Source organism: Coregonus clupeaformis, chromosome 8 (genome assembly GCF_020615455.1).
Source record: "Coregonus clupeaformis isolate EN_2021a chromosome 8, ASM2061545v1, whole genome shotgun sequence".
Taxonomy (NCBI): domain Eukaryota; kingdom Metazoa; phylum Chordata; class Actinopteri; order Salmoniformes; family Salmonidae; genus Coregonus; species Coregonus clupeaformis.
This window is the reverse complement of record NC_059199.1, coordinates 30,548,164-30,573,742: the sequence shown is the minus strand read 5'-3', so window position 1 is coordinate 30,573,742 and position 25,579 is coordinate 30,548,164. Positions and strand designations below refer to the sequence as shown.

At 46.5% G+C, this 25,579-nt stretch overlaps 1 protein-coding gene across 1 annotated transcript; it reads left to right on the top strand.

Moving 5' to 3' along the window:
• Positions 1-6,725: 6,725 nt before the first annotated feature.
• Positions 6,726-13,073, top strand: LOC121572494 (glyceraldehyde-3-phosphate dehydrogenase-like; the record flags this gene model as incomplete). The annotated part of the gene is made up of 7 exons (XM_041884561.1): positions 6,726-6,833; positions 11,421-11,530; positions 11,888-11,978; positions 12,286-12,375; positions 12,408-12,491; positions 12,799-12,896; positions 13,004-13,073. Coding segments are annotated over 7 exons (651 nt in total), but the record flags the coding sequence as incomplete, so codon positions are not given.
• Positions 13,074-25,579: the final 12,506 nt, after the last annotated feature.

Genomic DNA, 25,579 nt, shown 5'->3' with positions numbered 1-25,579 from the left:
TACCAACCACCTAACGTTAATGCCTCGGATAATGAGGTTAGAAAAACAGCTGAATGGTAGGCAGCTAGCTGGCTCAATCACAGGTACTCTTAAGCGTGAAATAACATTGGAAACAACTAACCACAGTTGCTAAAAGTTACCAGTAGCTACCCGCTAGCTAGCTAGCTAGCTTTGTTGGTCCAAGTAGTGGGTAAGCTAGCCTCGTGCTTCGCCGGGGTCCGCCGAATACAATACTTACCTACAATAATTACCTACAATAACCTACAATAACCTACAATAACTACCTGAATAAACTACCTATAATACCTAACTACAATACCTACCTACAATCTAAATACATGGTTTAAGCTTTACTCAACACCATATAAGAAGCCAAGCTTACCTCCTGCTAGAGAAAACACAACCTCTCCCGACAACAGACTCCAAAACATACATAGTATGTAGTACGATTAGTACGCAGTTTAAGTAGTAGGCAAGCTAGCTTTGGGACACAACATTGGGAGTCTGTATATTGGTTAGACTCCCTGAGTTGTGCATAAGACCCTGGTCTGGCCACTACCATTCTCCTACTTATTTCTAATCGCCTCTCTGCAACACTCTTGTATCTCTCCTCAGCTGTCACATTCCTTTATTCTAGCCATGTAATAATATCCCGCTAACCTTTTCAGCTAAAGTTCAGAGGTCACACTGAGACTGTTTGGATGAGCTGTTAGACCAATCATATCCCTCTAACCTTTATTTGACCAATCAGCAGCTGTCACTGAGCTGAAGGAAGATTAAAGTTTGTTATGATAGGCCCTTTCCCCAAATCAACCTGAATGTTTAACTGTACCTACTTGAAAGACCAAACACTGTGCCTTGGAGATTGATATTTCACTCTTGCTGATCAACCTTAGTATGGTAAATAAATTATGTCTAGTAATGACTGACTAATTGATTATGTTGACTGTTCACAGTTCCAGCAAAGACAATCTTGTTGACACATAGAAAAATGGTTTGTGGAGTATAGTTATGACGTAACTTTATTGACCTGGGCCCGGTTTCCCAAAAGCATCTTAAGCACAGGAGGTTGCTGAGGGGAGGACGGCTCATAATAATGGCTGGAACGGAGCGAACGGCATAGCATCAAACACATGGAAACCATGTGTTTGCTGTATTTGATACCCTTCCACTGATTCTGCTCCAGCCATTACCATGAGCCCATCCTCTCCAATTAAGGTGCCACCAACCTCCTGGACATTAAGGCTAATTTAATCTTAGAACCATAGGACCATGGGATCCTTAAGATGCTTTTGGGAAACTGGGCGCAGAACAAAATGACTTTTTGACCAAACTGTTACCAAACACTTGTTTTTCACCTTGGGTTCTCTGACATACTTTACATTGACTCCTTTCTGATGTACTTTGACTCCTTTGCTGGGCCATACATTGAGTCCTTTGCTGGGCCATACATTGAGTCCTTTGCTGGGCCATACATTGACTCCTTTGCTGGGCCATACATTGACCCTTGTGTTCGGGACTCATTTTAGTTGGGGGTTTATCTGCTTGTGTCACTGGACAAAGTTCCAATGTGTTCCATTATAACAATGATCCTCATACCAACTCCTTAATCACAAAGATTTTATCATCCACTGTCAGTGGACTTGATTGGTCAATATATACAGTACCAGTCAAAAGTTTGGACACACCCACACATTCAAGGGTTTTTCTTTATTTTTTTTACTATTTTCTACATTGTAGAATAATAGTGAAGACATTAAAACTTTGAAATAACACATGGAATCATGTAGTAACCAAAAAAGAGTTATACCCTTTTCCTTGATGACAGCTTTGCACACTTTTGGCATTCTCTCAACCAGCTTCACCTGGAATGCTTTTCCAACAGTCTTGAAGGAGTTCCCACATATGCTGAGCACTTGTTGGCTGCTTTTCCTTCACTCTGCGGTCCAACTCATCCCAAACCATCTCAATTGGGTTGAGGTCAGGTGATTGTGGAGGCCAGGTCATCTGATGCAGTAACATCACTCTCCTTCTTGGTCAAATATCCCTTACACAGCCTGGAAGTGCGTTTTGAGTCATTGTCCTGTTGAAAACAAATGATAGTCCCACTTAGCGCAAACCAGATTGCATGGCGTATCGCTGCAGCATGCTGTGGTAGCCATGCTGGTTAAGTGTGCCTTGAATTCTAAATAAATCACAGACAGTGTCACCTGCAAAGCACGCCACACCATCACACCTCCTCCTCCTCGCTTCACGGTGGGAACCACACATGCGGAGATCATCCGTTCACCTACTCTGCGTCTCACAAAGACACAGCGGTTGGAACCAAAGATCTCAAATTTGGACTCATCAGACCAAAGGACAGATTTCCACCGGTCTAATGTCCATTGCTCGTGTTTCTTGGCCTCTGTCTCCTCTGAACAGTTGATGTTGAGATGTGTCTGTTACTTGAACTCTGTGAAGCATTTATTTGGGCTGCAATCTGAGGTGCAGTTAACTCTAATGAAGTTATCCTCTGCAGCAGAGGTAACTCTGGGTCTTCCTTTCCTGTGACAGTCCTCATGAGAGCCAGTTTCATCATAGCGCTTGATGTTTTTTTTGACTGCACTTGAAGAAACTTTCGAAGTTCTTGAAATTTTCCGGATTGACTGAACTTCATGTCTTAAAGTAATGATGGACTGTCGTTTCTCTTTGCTTATTTCAGCTGCTCTTGCCATAATATGGACTTGGTCTTTTACCAAATAGGGCTATCTTCTGTATACCACCCCTCCCTTGTCACAACACAACTGTCACGATCGTTATATGGAGTAGACCAATGCGCAGCGTTAGTTGCAAACATACTTAAACTTTATTATCTTTAGTGATAATATAACAACAAAACAACAAACGAAACGTGCAGTCCTACGGTTTACACAACCAACACGGAAACAAACCAAACGGAAACAAGATCCCACAAACACTAAGGGAAACAGACTGTTTAAATATGGCTCCCAATCAGAGACAACCAGCAACAGCTGACACTCGTTGCCTCTGATTGGGAGCCACTCTGGCCAACATAGAAATACCACAACTAGAACTCCCACACAGAACATAAACACATAGAATTTACACACCCTGGCTCAACATATAGAGTCCCCAGAGCCAGGGTGTGACAGTACCCCCCCCCCCCCAAAGGCGCGGACTGCGACCGCGCCTGAACATCAACAAACCAGGGGAGGGCTGGGTGGGCATTCCTCCTCGGAGGCGGTTCCGGCTCCGGGCTAGACCACCACCCTCCAATAGTCCCCCCGTAGCGCCCCTGGTCCGGTCTGGCCCCGCTGGCTGGAGCTGAACTGGACATCGTAGGAGCGGATAGCTTCAGCTCCGGTGTGGAGCAGCTGACCGGTACCTGACCAGGCCCCGGTGACCCAGGCACGGGTTGTGCCGGACTGACGACGCACACCCCTGGCTTGGTGCGTGGAGCAGGAACGGGCCGGACTGGGCTGACGATGCGCACCCCTGGCTTGGTGCGTGGAGCAGCTACGGGCCGGACCGGGCTGACGATGCGCACCCCTGGCTTGGTGCGTGGAGCAGCAACGGGCCGGACCTGGCTGACGATGCGCACCCCTGGCTTGGTGCGTGGAGCAGGAACGGGCCTTACCAGGCTGACGACTCGCACCCCTGGCTTGGTGCGAGTAGCAGGAACAGGCCGGGCCGGGCTGGCGACGCGCACCCCTGGCTTGGTGCGTGGAGCAGGAACGGGCCTTACCAGGCTGACGACTCGCACCCCTGGCTTGGTGCGAGTAGCAGGAACAGGCCGGGCCGGGCTGGCGACGCGCACCCCTGGCTTGGTGCGTGGAGCAGGAACGGGCCTTACCAGGCTGACGACTCGCACCCCTGGCTTGGTGCGAGTAGCAGGAACAGGCCGGGCCGGGCTGGCGACGCGCACCATAGGCTTGGTGCGAGTGGCAGGAACAGGCCGGGCCGGGCTGGCGACGCGCACCGTAGGCTTGGTGCGAGTGGCAGGAACAGGCCGGGCCGGGCTGGCGACGCGCACCGTAGGCTTGGTGCGAGTGGCAGGAACAGGCCGGGCCGGGCTGGCGACGCGCACCGTAGGCTTGGTGCGAGGAGCAGGAACAGGCCAGGCCGGGCTGGCGACGCGCACCGTAGGCTTGGTGCGGGGAGCAGGAACAGGCCGGGCTGGGCTGGCGACGCGCACCGTAGGCTTGGTGCGAGGGGCAGGAACAGGCCGGGCCGGGCTGGAGACGCACACCGTAGGCTTGGTGCGGGGAGCAGGAACAGGCCGGACCGGGCTGGCGACGCGCACCGTAGACTTGGTGCGAGTGGCAGGAACAGGCCGGACCGGGCTGGCGACGCACACCGTAGGCTTGGTGCGAGGAGCAGGAACAGGCCGGGCTGGGCTGGCGACGCGCACCGTAGGCTTGGTGCGAGGGGCAGGAACAGGCCGGGCCGGGCTGGAGACGCACACCGTAGGCTTGGTGCGGGGAGCAGGAACAGGCCGGACCGGGCTGGCGACGCGCACCGTAGACTTGGTGCGAGTGGCAGGAACAGGCCGGACCGGGCTGGCGATGCACACCGTAGGCTTGGTGCAAGGAGCAGGAACAGGCCGGGCCGGGCTGGCGACGCACACCGTAGGCTTGGTGCGAGGAGCAGGAACAGGCCGGGCCGGGCTGGCGATGCACACCTTAGGCTTGGTGCGAGGAACAGGAACAGGCCGGGCCGGGCTGGCGACGCGCACCATCCACTTAGTGCGGGGAGAAGGAACGGGCCGGACCGGACTGGTGACGCACACCACTTGCTTGGTGTGAGGAGCGGGACTGGGTTTCGTCATAACCCTCCGCTCCCTCAGCTGCCTACCGAGTTCCTCTCGCCGTGCCTCAATTCTCACCTTCTCCCTTATCGCCTCCAATAGCTCCACCCTCTGCACCACTAACTCCTGCTCCCTCTGCGCCAATAGCCCCCTTAACCTGGTGGCCTCCTCACCTAACCTCCTACTACGCCCTGTAGCTGCCTCCTGCTGCCCCGTCGGCCATGCCGTATGCCCCCCCTAAAAATGTTTTGGGGTTGCCTCTCGTCCGTCCGACGACGACATTGTTGACGCCGTTGCTCCTCTCTCCGTCGCGCCTCTACCGTCTCACTCCATGGACGGCGATCCATCCCGGCCTGGATTTCCTCCCAGGTCCAGGACCCCTGCCCGTCCAATATTTGCTCCCACGTCCAGGCTGCCTGCTCCTGGACACGCTGCTTGGTCCTGGTATGGTGGGATCTTCTGTCACGATCGTTATATGGAGTAGACCAATGAGCAGCGTTAGTTGCAAACATACTTAAACTTTATTATCTTTAGTGATAATATAACAACAAAACAACAAACGAAACGTGCAGTCCTACGGTTTACACAACCAACATGGAAACAAACCAAACGGAAACAAGATCCCACAAACACTAAGGGAAACAGACTGTTTAAATATGGCTCCCAATCAGAGACAACCAGCAACAGCTGACACTCGTTGCCTCTGATTGGGAGCCACTCTGGCCAACATAGAAATACCACAACTAGAACTCCCACACAGAACATAAACACATAGAATTTACACACCCTGGCTCAACATATAGAGTCCCCAGAGCCAGGGTGTGACAACAACTGATTGGCTCAAACGCATTAAGAAGGAAATAAATTCCACAAATTAACTTTTAACAAGGTACACCTGTTAATTGAAATGCATTCCAGGTGACTACCTCATGAAGTTGGTTGAGAGAATGCCAAGAGTGTGCAAAGCTGGCATCAAGGCATAGAAAGGGTGGCTATTTGAAAAATTTCAAATATAAAATATATTTCGATTTGTTTAACACTTTTTTAGTTAATACATGATTCCATATCTGTTATTTCATAGTTTTGATGTCTTCACTATTATTCTACAATGTAGAAAATAGTAAAAATAAAGAAAAACCCTGGAATGAGTAGGTGTGTCAACTTTTGACTGGTACTGTATATACCACGAAACAGATCTTTTTTTCACTAGCTGGCTGCAAGACTATTTGCTATATTGCAGTCTAGACATTTCTCAACCGTTTGTGAGTGGTGATGACTTAAGTCTCCAGCATTGACAGTATTTGACTAATGTAGTCCTATCAGTAGTCTGCTCGAGTTAAACAGTAAAGGGAACAGTGCATACCGTACATACAGTATACATACAGTATGTATTCCACTAAACTTTACACCCAAGTTATGTTGCAACTGGGCATTTAAGGGGCATTACACTCAAAGTTCCTGAAATGTTTTCATACATTATAAGTGGTCTTCTGTTGAGAAGTTCATGTTACCCCAGATGCGCACCATGTAATTTGCGGTACTGCTCTTTTCCATTAATTTGGGGTTGAGGGAGCTAGATATACACAACTGATAGTGTGGAGCGTTGATTAATCTTGACATCAGACTACTGCATAGTCGAACTACAAATGTTGCACTGACCAGCCTGGTCCCTTCCCTGCTTCTACAATTTGTGTTCTTAACCCACACTTGTCTGTTGTATGGGTCAGCACGCTGCACCAACCCAACCATATTAGGCATAAACAAAGGCTCTGGGCAGCAAATGTCAAGTCTTGTTATCAGTCAGGGTTGGCAGGCCTTGTAGAGCTGTCAATGACAGTAAAGGGCTGCTGCAACCTGCTGGTATGGTGTGGTAACATGGATACATGTGGATTAACTGTAAAACTATCTGATTTCTCTTCTCGAATTTGGGTGTATTGGGCACCTGGTGACCCGTGCCGCCGCCAAGAGCGGAGAGGTCAACATTGTTGCCATCAATGACCCCTTTATCAACCTGGACTACATAGTGAGAACTTTATATAGCTACTGACAAATATACAATTAAAATGTATGGAAATTGAAATAAATGGAGAAATATAAACCTATTTGTGTCACGGTTTCGGCCGAGGCGGCCCCTCCTCCTTGTTCGGGCAGGTTTCGGCGGTCGTCGTCTCCGGAGTACTAGCTGCCACCGTTCTATGTTTCTTGTTTGATTGGTTTTGTCTGTTTGTCACACCTGTTTTGTGTTATGTCTCATTAAGCACCCTATTTAGTTCCTTGTTGTTAGTTAGGTGTTGTGTGTAATTGTTCCTTGTCGTGTTGCTGCGCTACCTGTATTTTGGTGCGCTATTTTGTAGCTTACCTCCTTGTTTGTATTTAGGAGAAGATTACGCACTTGTTTAGTGCGCCCGTTTTGTGTACGCCTGTGCGCTTTTCTCGCCTCCGGGCTGGTTTTGGATTATTTTTGTGTGATCTACTAAAGTATTTTGTTGGACTTTACTTCTGCGTCCTGCGCCTGATTCCACACCACACCTACCTACAGCAACTCGTGACAGAATTACACACCACATATGGAATCAGCAGGAGCACCCACCGACAGCATGGAGGAGCGTCTTCGTGGTCAAGAGGATCGAATCAACCAAATCGGGCACGCCTTGGACCGCGTCATGAACACCCTCCATCGATGGGAGACCAGCGGGTACCCACACCCCCACCTATCGCACCATCACCATCGGACAGCCCGCCCGTCCAACTACCGGAACCCAGTGGGATTCGGCTCTCGCTCCCGAGGGCGTACGACGGCACCGCTGCCGGGTGTCAGGGGTTCCTATTACAAGTGGAGCTCTACCTTGCCACCATACACCCGGCGCCCTCGGGATACGAGAGCGTTTCCGCCCTCATCTCCTGTCTCACCGGCAAGGCGTTGGAGTGGGCCAACGCCGAATGGAGGGGAATAGACGCCGCCACAGTCACCTATGCGGAGTTCTCCCGCCGCTTCCGTGCTGTCTTCGACCATCCACCAGAAGGGAAGGCGGCGGGGGAGCGTCTATTCTACCTCCGACAGGGGATGAGGAGCGCTCAAGAGTTTGCGCTGGAGTTCCGGACTCTAGCGGCAGATGCAGGGTGGAATGAGAGGGCCCTCATAGACCACTTTAGATGTAGCCTTCGGGAGGACGTCCGCAGAGAGTTAGCGTGCAGGGATACTACACTAACATTTGACCAGTTGGTGGACATGGCCATTCGGCTGGACACCCTGCTCGCGACCCGCGGACGTCCCAGGTGGAGACTTACATTGCCGAGTCTCTGAGACAGGGATACATACGGCCCTCCACTTCTCCCGCGTCCTCGAGCTTCTTTTTTGTGAAGAAAAAGGATGGAGGTTTGCGTCCGTGTATTGATTACCGCGGTCTCAATCAGGTGACTGTGAAATATAGTTATCCACTCCCGCTGATTGCGACCATGACGGAGTCATTACACGGGGCACGGTTCTTCACAAAATTGGACCTCAGGAGCGCATATAACTTGGTGCGCATTAGGGAGGGCGATGAGTGGAAGACAGCATTTAGTACTACCTCCGGCCATTACGAGTATCTCGTCATGCCATATGGGTTAATGAATGCTCCATCAGTCTTCCAATCGTTTGTAGATGAGATTTTCCGGGACATGCAGGCGCAGGGAGTAGTGGTGTACATAGATGATATTCTTGTGTACAGTTCTACTCGGGCCGAGCATGTAGCCCTGGTGCGCAGGGTATTGAGGAGACTGTTGGAGCATGACCTGTATGTCAAAGCCGAGAAATGTCTGTTCTTTCAGGAGTCAGTCTCCTTTTTGGGTTACCAGTTGTCTGCGTCAGGGGTGAGAATGGAGGTGGACCGAGTGTCTGCCGTGCGTAATTGGCAAACCCCAACTACGGTTAAAGAGGTGCAGCGGTTCTTGGGTTTTGCGAATTACTACCGGAGGTTTATCCGGGGTTTTGGACAGGTGGCAGCTCCCATAACGTCTCTTCTGAAGGGGGGTCCGGTGCGCTTGCGGTGGTCGGCTGAGGCGGACAGGGCCTTTGGGAGACTGAAGGACCTGTTTACCTCGGCTCCAGTGCTGGCGCACCCGGATCCCGCTTTACCCTTCCAAGTAGAGGTGGACGCATCTGAGGCCGGTATCGGGGCAGTTCTTTCACAACGGTCCGGCACACCACCTAAGCTCCGCCCCTGTGCTTTTTATTCTAAGAAGCTCAGTCCGGCGGAGCGGAATTATGACGTAGGGGACAGGGAGCTGTTAGCCGTAGTACAGGCCCTAAAGGTGTGGAGGCATTGGCTTGAGGGGGCTCAACACCCTTTCCTCATTCTGACCGACCACCGTAACCTGGAATACATTCGGGCAGCTAGGAGACTGAATCCTCGCCAGGCTCGATGGACTATGTTTCTCGCCCGGTTTGTGTTCAAGATCACTTACATCCCTGGGTCCCAGAACGGGAAGGCAGATGCTCTGTCCCGGCGGTATGACACGGAGGAGAGGTGCGTGGAGCCCATTCCCATACTACCGGAGTCTTGTCTGGTGGCACCGGTGGTGTGGGAGGTCGATGCGGAGATCGAGCGGGCATTATGCACCGACCCTAGCCCTCCACAGTGTCCGGTGGGTCGGACGTACGTCCCGCTCGAGGTCCGGGATCGGCTGATTTATTGGGCTCACACGTCACCCTCCTCTGGACATCCAGGTATTGGCCGGACAGTGCACTGCCTTAGTACGAAGTACTGGTGGCCAACGTTAGCCAGGGATGTGAGGGTTTATGTCTCCTCCTGCTCAGTGTGTGCCCAGTGTAAGGCGCCCAGACACTTGCCCAGGGGTAAATTACAACCCCTGCCCGTTCCACAACGACCCTGGTCTCACCTCTCGGTGGATTTTGTTACCGACCTTCCCTCCTCACAAGGGAATACCACCATCCTGGTCGTTGTGGATCGGTTCTCGAAGGCCTGTCGTCTCCTTCCCATGCCGGGTCTTCCTACTGCCCTACAGACCGCTGAGGCTCTATTTACTCACGTCTTCCGGCATTACGGGGTACCCGAGGATATAGTGTCCGATCGAGGCCCCCAGTTTACCTCCAGAGTCTGGAGAGCCTTTATGGAACGGTTGGGGGTCTCGGTGAGCCTTACCTCGGGTTACCACCCGGAGAGTAATGGGCAGGTCGAACGAGTCAACCAGGAGGTGGGTAGGTTTCTGAGGTCATATTGTCAGGGCCGGCCGGAGGAGTGGGCGAGATATGTGCCCTGGGCCGAGATGGCACAGAACTCTCTCCGCCACTCCTCCACTAGACTAACCCCTTTCCAGTGTGTGTTAGGGTACCAGCCGGTTCTGGCACCTTGGCATGAGAGCCAGATCGAGGCCCCTGCTGTGGATGAGTGGGTGCGGCGCTCGGAGGAGACGTGGAACGCTGCACACGTCCATCTGCAGCGAGCCATCCGTCGACAGAAGACGAGCGCCGACCTACACCGCAGTGAGGGGCCAGTGTACGCACCTGGAGATCGAGTCTGGCTCTCAACCAGAAACCTGCCCCTCCGCCTGCCCTGCCGGGAAGCTGGGTCGGCGGTTTGTGGGGCCTTTTAAAGTCCTGAGGAGATTGAACGAGGTGTGTTACAGGTTACAACTGCCCATTGATTACAAGAATATTAACCCCTCGTTCCATGTGTCTCTCCTCAGGCCGGTGGTAGCTGGTCCACTCCAGGACTTTGAGATTGAGGAGACTCCTCCGCCCCCGTTGGACATCGAGGGGGCTCCCGGCGTACACTGTTCGGACCATCCTGGATTCGAGACGCCGGATGGGGGTCTCCAATATCTCGTGGAGTGGGAGGGGTACGGTCCGGAGGAGCGGTGCTGGGTGCCGAGGAGGGACATTCTGGATCCGTCCCTGCTGACCGAATTCCATCGTGGTCATCCTACGCGCCCTGCTCGCGTCCTCCTGGTCGTCCCCGAGGCCGGGGCGGCGCGACGGCTGGAGCCGCGCGTCAGGGGGGTACTGTCACGGTTTCGGCCGAGGCGGCCCCTCCTCCTTGTTCGGGCAGGTTTCGGCGGTCGTCGTCTCCGGAGTACTAGCTGCCACCGTTCTATGTTTCTTGTTTGATTGGTTTTGTCTGTTTGTCACACCTGTTTTGTGTTATGTCTCATTAAGCACCCTATTTAGTTCCTTGTTGTTAGTTAGGTGTTGTGTGTAATTGTTCCTTGTCGTGTTGCTGCGCTACCTGTATTTTGGTGCGCTATTTTGTAGCTTACCTCCTTGTTTGTATTTAGGAGAAGATTACGCACTTGTTTAGTGCGCCCGTTTTGTGTACGCCTGTGCGCGCTTTTCTCGCCTCCGGGCTGGTTTTGGATTATTTTTGTGTGATCTACTAAAGTATTTTGTTGGACTTTACTTCTGCGTCCTGCGCCTGATTCCACACCACACCTACCTACAGCAACTCGTGACAATTTGACTGAAGTCAGACCTTGAGTGGGTCAGGTTTGTTCCCATTAAACTCAAGAAATATCTCAGGTGCACAAGTCTACTGTACACATATTCAACACCTCCCTAAAGATGGTATGTAATATCACTGACCAGCTCTCTACCCATGCCTCTGTTCCACAGGTCTACATATTCAAATATGACTCCACCCACGGTGTTTGGAAGCACAGTGAAGTGAGACAAGAGAATGGCAAGCTGGTCATTGGCAACCTGCACATCACAGTTTTCCATGAGTAAGTGTTTTTCCTTTTCTTTACTAATGCTCCAGGTGCATACATTGGCTTATTTTGTGCAGGGTTTGAAATGACACTGTGCGTTTTTCAGATACACTGTTTTGCACAGAATCAAATTGCTGGGTTATACATTTATTTTGGCAATATGAAGATTTGTCTGTGTATCTTAAACATCCACATTGACTCTTGGGAGTCCCTTAGCAGTGGGCTAGTGTGTGTGTGTGTGTGTGTGTGCTCATGGTGTAACACTTCAGGTTCCCATCCCTGGATTGTTATGGGAGTGCACAGAACCCCTGTAATTCTAACCCTAGTTTTATGGTATAATCCTAACTTCTCCTATCTCTTTGTCATCTTCAGGAGGGACCCTTCCCAGATCAAGTTGGGCGATGCTGGAGCTGACTATGTTGTGGAGTCTACTGCTGTGTTCACCACCATCGACAAGGCCTCTGTAAGTACCTCTTTTCGCTAGCAGTAGGTCATTGACAATGGTCTATACTTGAATTCTGTGAAAAATATATATTTTTTAGGACTTCATAGCTATAAGGTTGTGGGTGATCAGCAAGTGAGCACAATGCTGTATGTATTTTTATGCTGTAAATTGTTTACATTGATATCTTCATTTTTGCCTCCAGACTACCAATTTTGCATATCATCAGCTGTATGTGACTGAACCAAGCAAGGCAGCCTTGATGCTGTGTATTTGTTGTTACACAGACGTACCCTTTGACCTCTCACCCCACCCACCACCACCACAGGCTCACCTGCAGGGAGGTGCCAAGAGGGTCATCATCTCCGCCCCCAGCGCCAATGCCCCCATGTTCGTGATGGGTATCAACATTCTTGTCGTACATGTAATGTTTTCTCCTGTCTGCCTCAGGCCCCTTATGAAGAGATCAAGAGAGTCATCAAGGAGGCCTCCAAAGGACACATGAAAGGAATTCTGGGATACACAGAGGACCAGGTAAATATTTTCCCATTCCAAGACCCATAATTCCTTCCATACTTATAGAAATCACTGATCGAACATGATTTGATAGGTGTGACCAAGGTTCTGTGTTGCTGTCCCTAATCATGTCATGTCAGTGATTACCACAATAAAGGAAATAAGGAAGGATGCATTTTATGACTACTTGAACAGGGCCCAAGCTTTCCCTGCTCTCATGTGCTGAGCCTCAAGGTCATATGATGCAATACCTAAACTCAAACATTTCTGTTCATTTCTGTTTTTCACATAATGAGCCTAAAGCCTATTGCTCTCCCCTCCACAGGTGGTATCCACTGACTTCAACGGCGACAAACGTTCCTCAATCTTCGACGCCGGCGCAGGCATTGCACTCAATGACCACTTTGTCAAGCTGGTCTCATGGTATGTATCCAGACCTACCCCCTCAACACACACACACAATCAATGCAGTAATTTTGAATATTTATATACATTATAAGGATTCCTTCCTCACGCTCCCTCTCCCATATGTACGACAATGAGTACGGCTATAGCAACCGTGTTATTGACTTGTGTATGCACATGGCACTCAAGGAGTAAAGTCTCCACAGCACACCTCCAACATTTACATTTACATTTTACATTTTAGTCATTTAGCAGACGCTCTTATCCAGAGCGACTTACAGTTTGTGAGTGCATACTTTTTTTATTTTTTTTTTTACTTTTTTTATACTGGCCCCCCGTGGGAATCGAACCCACGCTACATCCCTGCCGGCCATTCCCTTCCCTACCATGGGCGACACTGGGCCAATTGTGCGCCGCCCCAACATCCCATGATATCTTCCTTCTCCTGAACGGACATCCCAACAGTCCACCGCCAGAGCAAGAACCAGTAGCAAAGTCCACAGCAACAGTTTTAAAATAAATTAAATTTCTGTTCAGTGGATGGAGTTTTGTTTTTGCCTGCAAAATATTTATGTTCACCGCACCATGCCATAATTCACTCTGTCACACAATAAAAGTGTTCTGTTTGTGAAGTGTTCTCATGGTACATTCTAGCAGATTTGTCATGGTACATTTCGTTAAAGCCGGACAGAGGCTGTAAAACAAAGCATTTGGATCATGAATGGCATGCCAAAATCTGCCAATCATTTACTCCAGTCTGACAACAGGAACCTTCTACCACCTATAGTGAACTAATTAAATTATCCTGACAAGATAATGGTTCAATGATTTCTCTTCAACAGCTAGCAGTGGAGGCTCCTCAAAGGAGAAGGGGGAGGACTATCCTCCTCAGTGAATTTCATAAATATTAAATTGTAGAACATTTAAAGTGATCCTTTTTAGATAAAACTATACTAAATATAATCACGTCACCAAATAATTGATTTAAACACACTATTTTGCAAAGAAGGTCTACAGTAGCCTCAACAGCACTCTGTAGCCGGAGGACAGCTAGCTTCCGTCCTCCTCTGGGTACATTGACCTCAATACAAAATCTAGGAGGCTCATGGTTCTCACCCCCTTCCATAGACCTACACAGTAATTATGACAACTTCCGGAGGATGTCCTCCAGCCTGTCAGAGCTCTTGCAGCGTGAACTGACATGTTGTCCACCCAATCAAAGGATCAGAGAATTAATCTAGTACTGAAAGCATAAGCTACAGCTAGCTAGCACTGCAGTGTGTAAAATGTGGTGAGTAGTTGACTCAAAGAGAGAGAAAGACAATAGTTGAACAGTTTTGATCAAATTAATTTTTTCCAAAATGAAGGAGAAGCAAGACAGAAATAGAGAATGAGAAAAAAGTTTTTTTTTTTCAGTTCCACTTACTTAGCTAGCAAATGCAGCTATCTAGTTTAGCCTACTGAAACACCCTGCTCAAACAGAGGGATGCTATGTTAGCTAGCTGGCTATAACTTTCCAACACAACACTGGAACTGTTCCAAGTCAAAATAAGCTTTGGTATTACTAATTTATTGCCACCGGGGCCCGGTGTAACTGCTTACTGACTGTACACATTTACATTACATTTACGTCATTTAGCAGACGCTCTTATCCAGAGCGACTTACAAATTGGTGCATTCACCTTATACTGTAATGTTACTGCATGATTGTAGCGGGTTCACTAACATGTTAGTTCTATTAGCTATGACGTTACTTTAGCTAATATGTTGACAACGATTAAGGCTGTGTGTAGCGGTTTGGCTTGGAAAGGTTTTTTTGCCTGGTCACATACAGCTGATGTGTTGTGCATTGATGTCAACAAGTGAATAACACAATAGAAAATCTATATACAGTGTGTGCAAATGCAGTAAGTTATTAAGGTAAGCCAATAAATAGGACATAGTGCAAAATAGTACAATTTAGTATTAACACTGGAATGATAGATATGCAGAAGATGATGTGCAAGTAGAGATACTGGGGTGCAAATGAGCAAAATAAATAACAACATGGGGATGAGGTAGTTGGGTGGGCTAATTAGAGACGGGCTTTGTACAGGTGCAGTGATCGGTAAGCTGCTCTGACAACTGATGCTTAAAGTTAGTGAGGGAGATAAGAGTCTCCTGCTTCAGATATTTTTGCAGTTTGTTCCAGTCATTGGCAGCAGAGAACTGGAAGGAATGTGGCCAAAGGAGGTGTTGGCTTTGGGGATGACCAGTGAGATATACCTGCTGGAGCGCATACTACGGGTGGGTGTTGCTATGGTGACCAATGAGCTAAGATAAGGCGGGGATTTGCCTAGCAGTGATTTATAGATGACCTGGAGCCAGTGGGTTTGGGAAAATCAAAACAAATCAGCCAATACCTCAGAACAAAAATTGTAGACCTCCACAATTCTGGTTCATCCTTGGGAGCAATTTCCAAATGCCTGAAGGTACCACATTCATCTGTTCATCTAGTACGCAAGTATAAACACCATGGGACCATGCAGCCGTCATACCGCTCAGGAAGGAGACGCGTTCTGTCTCCTAGAGATGAACGTACTTTGCTGCGAAAAGTGCAAATCAATCCCAGAACAACAGCAACGGACCTTGTGAAGACGCTGGAGGAAACAGGTACAAAAGTATCTATATCCACAGTAAAACAAGTCCTATATCGACATAACCAGAATGGCCGCTCAGCAAGGAAGATGCCACTGCTCCAAAACCACCATAAAAAAGTCAGGCTACGGTTTTCTACTGCACATGGGGACAAAGATCGTACAGAAATGTTCTCTGGTCTGATGAAACAAAAATTTAAATGTTTGGCCATAATGACCATCGTTATGTTTGGAGGAATAAATGGGGTGCTTGCAAGCCGAAGAACACCATCCCAACCGTGAAGCACGGGGGTGGCAGCATCCTGCTGTGGGGGTGCTTTGCTGCAGGAGGGACTGGTGCACTTCACAAAATAGATGGCATCATGAGGAAGGAAAATGATGTGGATATGTTGAAGCAACATCTCAAGACATCAGTCAGGAAGTTAAAGCTTGGGTCTTCCAAATGGACAATGACCCCAAGCATACTGTCAGTATAGCTGTAGGTGGGTGTGGTGGTGGAATCAGGCGCAGGACGCACAAAGTAAGTCCAAAAGACTTTAGTGGTTAGCAATAAACACAGCACGAAAATAAATGCCCTGAGGCGAGAAACTCCGCACGCAGGCGAAATAAAACGGGCGCACTAAACACGTGCGACAAAATACTCCAAACACAAATGGAGAGCAGCTCAACCGAGCAAACTGTATAGACACAAGCAATACGCACGACAGTGAAAACAATCACACACAACACTAGACAAACACAACGAGAACTTATAGGACACTAATTACACTAAACGATAACAGGTGTAACAACAATCAGACAAAAGCAAACGAACATAGAAACATGCAACGGTGGCAGCTAGTATTCCGGAGACGACGAACGCCGAAGCCTGCCCGAGCAAGGAAGAGAGGCAGCCTCGGCCGAAACCGTGACACATACTTCCAAAGTTGTGGCAAAATGGCTTAAGGACAACAAAGTCAAGGTATTGGAGTGGCCATCACAAAGCCCTGACCTCAATCCTATAGAAAAGTTGTGGGCAGAACTGAAAAAGTGTGTGCGAGTAAGGAGGCCTACAAACCTGACTCAGTTACACCAGCTCGGTCAGGAGGAATGGGCCAAAATTCACCCAACGTATTGTGGGAAGCTTGTGGAAGGCTACCCGAAACGTTTGACCCAAGTTAAACAATTTAAAGGCAATGCTATCAAATACTAATTGAGTGTATGTAAACTTCTGACCCACTGGGAATGTGATGAAATAAATAAAAGCAGAAATAAATGATTATCTCGACTATAATTCTGACATTTTACATTTTAAAAATATAGTGGTGATCCTAACTGATCTAAGACAGGGAATTTTTACTAGGATTAAATGTCAGGAATTGTGAAAAACTGAGTTTAAATGTATTTGGCTATGGTGTATGTAAACTTCCGACTTCAACTGTATATACAGTGAGGGAAAAAAGTATTTGATCCCCTGCTGATTTTGTACATTTGCCCACTGACAAATAAATGATCAGTCTATAATTTTAATGGTAGGTTTATTTAAACAGTGAGAGACAGAATAACAACAACAAAATCCAGAAAAACGCATGTCAAAAATGTTATAAATTGATTAGCATTTTAATGAGGGAAATAAGTATTTGACCCCCTCTCTATCAGAAAGATTTCTGGCTCCCAGGTGTCTTTTATACAGGTAACGAGCTGAGATTAGGAGCACACTCTTAAAGGGAGTGCTCCTAATCTCAGCTTGTTACCTGTATAAAAGACACCTGTCCACAGAAGCAATCAATCAATCAGATTCCAAACTCTCCACCATGGCCAAGACCAAAGAACTCTCCAAGGATGTCAGGGACAAGATTGTAGACCTACACAAGGCTGGAATGGGCTACAAGACCATCGCCAAGCAGCTTGGTGAGAAGGTGACAACAGGTGGTGTGATTATTCGCAAATAGAAGAAACACAAAATAACTGTCAATCTCCCTCGGCCTGGGGCTCCATGCAAGATCTCACCTCATGGAGTTGCAATGATCATGAGAACGGTGAGGAATCAGCCCAGAACTACACGGGAGGACCTTGTCAATGATCTCAAGGCAGCTGGGACCATAGTCACCAAGAAAACAATTGGTAACACACTACACCGTGAAGGACTGAAATCCTGCAGCGCCCGATAGGTCCCCCTGCTCAAGAAAGCACATACAGTGGGGAAAAAAAGTATTTAGTCAGCCACCAATTGTGCAAGTTCTCCCACTTAAAAGATGAGAGAGGCCTGTAATTTTCATCATAGGTACACGTCATCTATGACAGACAAATTGAGAAATGTTTTTCCAGAAAATCACATTGTAGGATTTTTTATGAATTTATTTGCAAATTATGGTGGAAAATAAGTATTTGGTCACCTACAAACAAGCAAGATTTCTGGCTCTCACAGACCTGTAACTTCTTCTTTAAGAGGCTCCTCTGTCCTCCACTCGTTACCTGTATTAATGGCACCTGTTTGAACTTGTTATCAGTATAAAAGACACCTGTCCACAACCTCAAACAGTCACACTCCAAACTCCACTATGGCCAAGACCAAAGAGCTGTCAAAGGACACCAGAAACAAAATTGTAGACCTGCACCAGGCTGGGAAGACTGAATCTGCAATAGGTAAGCAGCTTGGTTTGAAGAAATCAACTGTGGGAGCAATTATTAGGAAATGGAAGACATACAAGACAACTGATAATCTCCCTCGATCTGGGGCTCCACGCAAGATCTCACACCGTGGGGTCAAAATGATCACAAGAACGGTGAGCAAAAATCCCAGAACCACACGGGGGGACCTAATGAATGACCTGCAGAGAGCTGGGACTAAAGTAACAAAGCCTACCATCAGTAACACACTACGCCACCAGGGACTCAAATCCTGCAGTGCCAGACGTGTCCCCCTGCTTAAGCCAGTACATGTCCAGGCCCGTCTGAAGTTTGCTAGAGTGCATTTGGATGATCCAGAAGAGGATTGGGAGAACGTCATATGGTCAGATGAAACCAAAATAGAACTCTTTGGTAAAAACTCAACTCGTCATGTTTGGAGGACAAAGAATGCTGAGTTGCATCCAAATAACACCATACCTACTGTGAAGCATGGGGGTGGAAACATCATGCTTTGGGGCTGTTTTTCTGCAAAGGGACCAGGACGACTGATCCGTGTAAAGGAAAGAATGGATGGGGCCATGTATTGTGAGATTTTGAGTGAAAACCTCCTTCCATCAGCAAGGGCATTGAAGATGAAACGTGGCTGGGTCTTTCAGCATGACAATGATCCCAAACACACCGCCCGGGCAACGAAGGAGTGGCTTCGTAAGAAGCGTTTCAAGGTCCTGGAGTGGCCTAGCCAGTCTCCAGATCTCAACCCCATAGAAAATCTTTGGAGGGAGTTGAAAGTCCGTGTTGCCCAGCGACAGCCCCAAACCATCACTGCTCTAGAGGAGATCTGCATGGAGGAATGGGCCAAAATACCAGCAACAGTGTGTGAAAACCTTGTGAAGACTTACAGAAAACGTTTGACCTGTGTCATTGCCAACAAAGGGTATATAACAAAGTATTGAGAAACTTTTGTTATTGACCAAATACTTATTTTCCACCATAATTTGCAAATAAATTCATTAAAAATCCTACAATGTGATTTTCTGGAATTTTTCTCATTTTGTCTGTCATAGATGACATGTACCTATGATGAAAATTACAGGCCTCTCTCATCTTTTTAAGTGGGAGAACTTGCACAATTGGTGGCTGATTAAATACTTTTTTCCCCCACTGTATCTTGTTGTTATTAGTTGTTGTTAGTTGTTATTAGTCCCATCTTTCAGCTCCATTCAACACCTCCCATCTATCTCTTAACACCATCCATATTGGATTTCTATTTGCCATATATTTTTCAACTGTACTGTGATGTTTCACAAAATATCTAATGATTCTGTCTCTTCGCAGCAAAATCTGCAGAGCTGGGAAGATTGTATCCCCCATATAAATAACATTATGTTGGTAGCAAGAATTTCGAATAGTAATTTAAATAAAGAAATTATACGTTTTGAATCCTGCGTCGTTTTGTGTATCAGTTCATAAACACTATGCCATGGAATCGGTACGTCAAAAATCTCTTCCCAACTATTTTGCAATCTATATGGGATGGCTGTCAATCTTTTGGTCCTTAAATGAAACTGGTATACTTTTTTTTTATTACAATTTTCTTTAACCAATGATGTCCTTTAATGCAGGGCCGACAGACAAGTTCCTTACTTTTTCTCCCTTCCAATTTCCTCTTCCATTTTTGCGGTAATGCTGCAATTATTTGGTTGTAATTTTGGGTAGAGCAGACATTTCCATATGTTTATGTTAGCTGCATGTGCGACATAACTCCACCAGTCCTACCTATGATATCATTTACAAAGATTATACCTTTTTTAAACATTTTTTCAAATAATAATGTTTTTTTAATCAATTATCTTTGTCTTTTTGCCAAAGTTACAAATTGTGGCTTTAAATTTTAAGGCTGAATGGGTTTCCCTGCGCCATCTCTCTTTCTCTCCTTTTAAAAAAATCTTTGTCTGTCTCATAGAGGAGGAATATAATGTTGGGAAAACCTCTTCCAGCCCGACTACAGCTGCTCCTACCAATACCACATCCACAAGTCAGTGCAACGACGAAACCGTGGCTCCTGCCCCTGCAGCCTTGCATGTTGAAGAGAAAATGGTGAGGAAAAAACACTTTCCTCCATTCCAGCTCCAACTGCCTCTGTCAAATCTACTAACACAGGTAGGTCAGATTGACATTGTCACTGCGGAAAATGAGTGCTCCTTTAATTAATATATATATATATACCTTTAACTACGACTTAAAAGGGTAACTTTGGGAAAAGAACACTAAAAATATTTGGGAAAAGTTATGTTCCATAAACGTAGACAAACACAGATCTTCTGGAGTGATATTGTGTCAATATAAGTCTGATTTAAGTATCGATAAGGTATTCTGGGATGTTTTTAGAGAAGCGTGGCAAATGCATTCTATGCTTTGTTTACTTCACAGGGCTTTCTGTAGAAAACTCTCTCTTTAAGTTGATTGTTTCTGTTGATTGTTTCTGTTTCTGTCACACGCTCAGGACAGGACCATGGTAACAAAACAACCACTGAGGCGAGACCAACTTCATCTTTGATTTCCAGTTTTAGCCCCTGCTTATGCTTCCAGAGCACAGATTAAAACCACTGAAAAGATACCAACATCCATAACTTCAAGTATGTTTAGCCCTGACAATTTTACTAGAACAAAGAGATAACACCATTCTCCTTAAATACAAGTAATTATACACCTGACCATTCTACCAGTACAGTGAAAACCACCATTGAGAAAAGAGCAACATCCTCCATTCCAACTGTAAATGCCACTTCCAGTTACACTATGACACATAAGTCTGATTTTAATGCCTAGATAGATTCCTGTGGGACACACACACAGTACATGTTCAAAATGCTACTGGAAGATGATCTTGTGATCTTAGTGAATATTTAATTCCTTCTGACATTTCAGTGAAAGGCAGGCCAGAGATTGACATAGATCAGATGCTGGGGGGAGATCTACACAAGAAGCATCAGGATTTCATGACCAACAGCAATCTGTCCACACTAAGAGGGCGTGGCCTGTCAGGAAGTCATACTTTTCCCTCCACTGATACAATTGACTGTAAGTACAACATTTAATAGTTAACCTTGGATATATGCAAAACTTTTTTTGAGTATGTTCTCTATTGTTTTATGTATGTGTCAAAGTTGTCAAATTAAATAAACTTTATTTTCCCATATTTCAGCCCACCTCGATCAAACAACAGGAAATTGTGTAGTGGAGCATGTGTAGCATACGTTTCAACTAGGTGTAGGTCTACTTTTGCACAAAATACTAAGCCAGTAGCCAATAACGTTTAGACAATATGAGCAGAGAACCTTACAGGCAATGTTATTATGGGCTCTCTCTGACGTCCCCAAGTGACGTTGAAGGTGTCGAAATACTCCTAAATCGTGAGCCATCTTCGATTTAAATAATGGTGACAACGTTAGACTTACAGATAATACAGGCATTATTATCTGTAAGTCTAACGTTGTCACCATTATTTCAAATGAAGTTGGCTCACAAACACACAGTACATGTTCAAAATGCTATTGGAAGATGATCTTGTGATCTTAGTGAATATTATTTTCCTTCTGACATTTCAGTGAATGGCAGGCCAGAGATTGGCATAGATCAGGTGCTGGGGGGAGATCTACACAGCAATCTATCCACACTAAGATGGCGTGGCCTGTCAAGAAGTCATAATCTTCTCTCCACTGATCCAATTGACTGTAAGTACAACATTCAACAGTTAACCTTTTTAGTATGTTCTCCATTGTTTTATGCATGTGTCAAATAAAATAAACTTAATTTTCCCATATTTCAGCCCTCCTCAATCAAACAACAGGAAATCGTGTAATGGAGCATCAGTGCTTGATGACCAGCAACATTTTACATTTGACTCATTCTTATCCAGAGTGACTTACAGGAGCAATTAGGGCTAAGTGCCTTGCTCAAGGGCACATCGGCAGATTTTTCACCTAGTCGACTTGGGGATTAGAACCAGCGTCCTTTCGGTTACTGGCATAACGCTCTTAACCACTAAGCTACCTACCGCCATCTTCCTGACATTGAAAGTCATTCAATGCAATCACTGTGTTTACCTCACTCTACTCCAAGAAGTCTGCCAAGATTTCCCACAAGGAGATCAAATTTTTTTAGGAAGGGTTGGGGGGATTTCCACTAACCTCTCTACTCTTTCCATTACCAATAAGTTTCATTCACCTACATTCCACTTGTTGAAGAACTGTGCATTGAACTTACTACTATTATTAGAAATAATAGCTCATTTGAAAAGTAATGTGTTGGTTATTTCCATTGCAGTTTTATTAAAGTATAATTCTACAAGATTTATACAGCTTCCTATCAGCCTTTGAAAATGATGATGTAATATACTTCTATGCTGTAGGGACCTGCCTGTTGTTTTAAGGTGGCATATAGCCAGTCAAAATAAAATATCTGTTCAAAGCCATGCTTCATTGTAACAATAAAGTGCTATATGCACGTTCATAATTATTCCATGTATTCTGTGTACATTTTTTATTAAAGGGATTAGACAAATGCATTTTGTTTATGTGTTGAAAGGATCAAAAGCTGGGAGGAGGAGATTGTTTTATTTTCAAACTAGTGGGATCCAAGCATGTTTCAAGGGTATAGCTAGATATTCAGTGAGTGAGCAATTGTTCTATTACTGTAAAAGCTATAAGTCGCTAAATCCTGAGAAATGAAGGACCATGTAAAAAACTGTTGGTCACTAAATCTGTCTAGAAGGACCACGTAAAAACAGTTGGCTGGTATGCCGTCACCCGTCTGAGCGGTCGGCTGTGAATGCCCTCACCTACTATATACAGTTGAAGTCGGAAGTTTCCTTAGGTTGGAGTCATTAAAACTCGTTTTTCAACCACTCCACAAATTTCTTGTTAACAAACTATAGTTTTGGCAAGTCGGTTAAGACATCTACTTTGTGCATGACACAAGTAATTCTTCCAACAATTGTTTACAGACAGATTATTTCACTTATAATTCACTGTCTCACAATTCCAGTGGGTCAGAAGTTTAAACAGCTTGGAAAATTTCAGAAAATTGTGTCATGGCTTTAGAAGCTTCTGATTTTGTGATAATTTACATAATTTGAGTCAATTGGAGGTGTACGTGTGGATGTATTTCAAGGCCTACCTTCAAACTCAGTGCCTCTTTGCTTGACCATGTGAAAATTAAAAGAAATCAGCCAAGAACTCAGAAAAAAATGCGTAGGCCTCCAGAAGTCTGGTTCATCCTTGGGAGCAATTTCCAAACGCCTGAAGGTACCACGTTCCTCTGTACAAACAATAGTATGCAAGTATAAACACCATGGGACCATGCAGCCGTCATACCGCTCAGGAAGGAGACGCGTTCTGTCTCCTAGAGATGAACATACTTTGGTGCAAATCAATCCCAGAACAACAGCAAAATTATCTATATCTTGTGAAGATGCTGGAGGAAACAGGTACAAAAGTATCTACACTGCTCAAAAAAATTAAGGGAACACTAAAATAACACATCCTAGATCTGAATGAATGAAATAATCTTATTAAATACTTTTTTCTTTACATAGTTGAATGTGCTGACAACAAAATCACACACAAATTATCAATGGAATCAAATGTATCAACCCATGGAGGTCTGGATTTGGAGTCACCCTCAAAATTAAAGTGGAAAACCACACTACAGGCTGATCCAACTTTGATGTAATGTCCTTAAAACAAGTCAAAATGAGGCTCAGTAGTGTGTGTGGCCTCCACGTGCCTGTATGACCTCCCTACAACGCCTGGGCATGCTCCTGATGAGGTGGCGGATGGTCTCCTGAGGGATCTCCTCCCAGACCTGGACTAAAGCATCCGCCAACTCCTGGACAGTCTGTGGTGCAACGTGGCGTTGGTGGATGGAGCGAGACATGATGTCCCAGATGTGCTCAATTGGATTCAGGTCTGGGGAACGGGCGGTCCATAGCATCAATGCCTTCCTCTTGCAGGAACTGCTGACACACTCCAGCCACATGAGGTCTAGCATTGTCTTGCATTAGGAGGAATCCCGGGCCAACCGCACCAGCATATGGTCTCACAAGGGGTCTGAGGATCTCATCTCGGTACCTAATGGCAGTCAGGCTACCTCTGGCGAGCACATGGAGGGCTGTGCGGCCCACCAAAGAAATGCCACCCCACACCATGACTGACCCACCGCCAAACCGGTCATGCTGGAGGATGTTGCAGGCAGCAGAACGTTCTCCACGGTGTCTCCAGACTCTGTCACGTGCTCAGTGTGAACCTGCTTTCATCTGTGAAGAGCACAGGGCGCCAGTGGCGAATTTGCCAATCTTGGTGTTCTCTGGCAAATGCCAAACGTCCTGCACGGTGTTGGGCTGTAAGCACAACCCCCACCTGTGGATGTCTGGCCCTCATACCACCCTCATGGAGTCTGTTTCTGACCGTTTGAGCAGACACGTGCACATTTGTGGCCTGCTGGAGGTCATTTGTGGCCTGCTGCTCCTCCTTGCACAAAGGCAGAGGTAGCAGTCCTGCTGCTGGGTTGTTGCCCTCCTACGGCCTCCTCCACATCTCCTGATGCACTGGCCTGTCTCCTGGTAGCGCCTCCATGCTCTGGACACTACGCTGACAGACACAGCAAACCTTCTTGCCACAGCTCGCATTGATGTGCCATCCAGAGCGACTTACAGTTAGTGAATACATATTTATTTTTTATACTGGCCCCCCATGGGAATCAAACCCACAACCCTGGCGTTGCAATCGCCATGCTCTATCAACTGAGCTACATCCCTGGCGGCCATTCCCTCCCCTACCCTGGTCGACGCTGGGCCAATTGTGCGCCGCCCATGAGTCTCCCGGTCGCGGCCGGCTGCGACAGAGCCTGGATTCGAACCAGGATCTCTAGTGGCACAGTTAGCACTGCGATGCAGTGCCTTAGACCACTGCGCCACTCAGGAGTAATTGGAGTAAACTAGTGAACAACAACACTTAGGCCTCTACTTTCAGCTTATAAATACTATATACACTTTACGGACACAGTCAATTTTACAATAATTGTATTTTGTTTGTTTTTACTTCTGAACTTCCCTCTACCCTCAACCTCTCCGATCATTTTCAGGATGTCCATTCGGTTTGCTTCTATATGCCATATCTTTCTAACTGTGCTCTTTCACAAAAACTCTCTACATATAACTTATATACTTATTATGGACACGGTATGCTTTACAATAGGTATCTTATTGTTATTAGTTGTTGCTTAGAGCAATCATTTCTTGGGAAACAAGACATGTACAGAGGTGCATAGTTCTAAAGAAAAATGCTTATCTTATTTTTGGTTCCTTGGAAGAGGAAAAGCAGGTTACGTAAATGCAGGTGACGTAAGCCAGACAACTCAATAAGAGATCAGTGCATCCAAATCACAGCCATATCA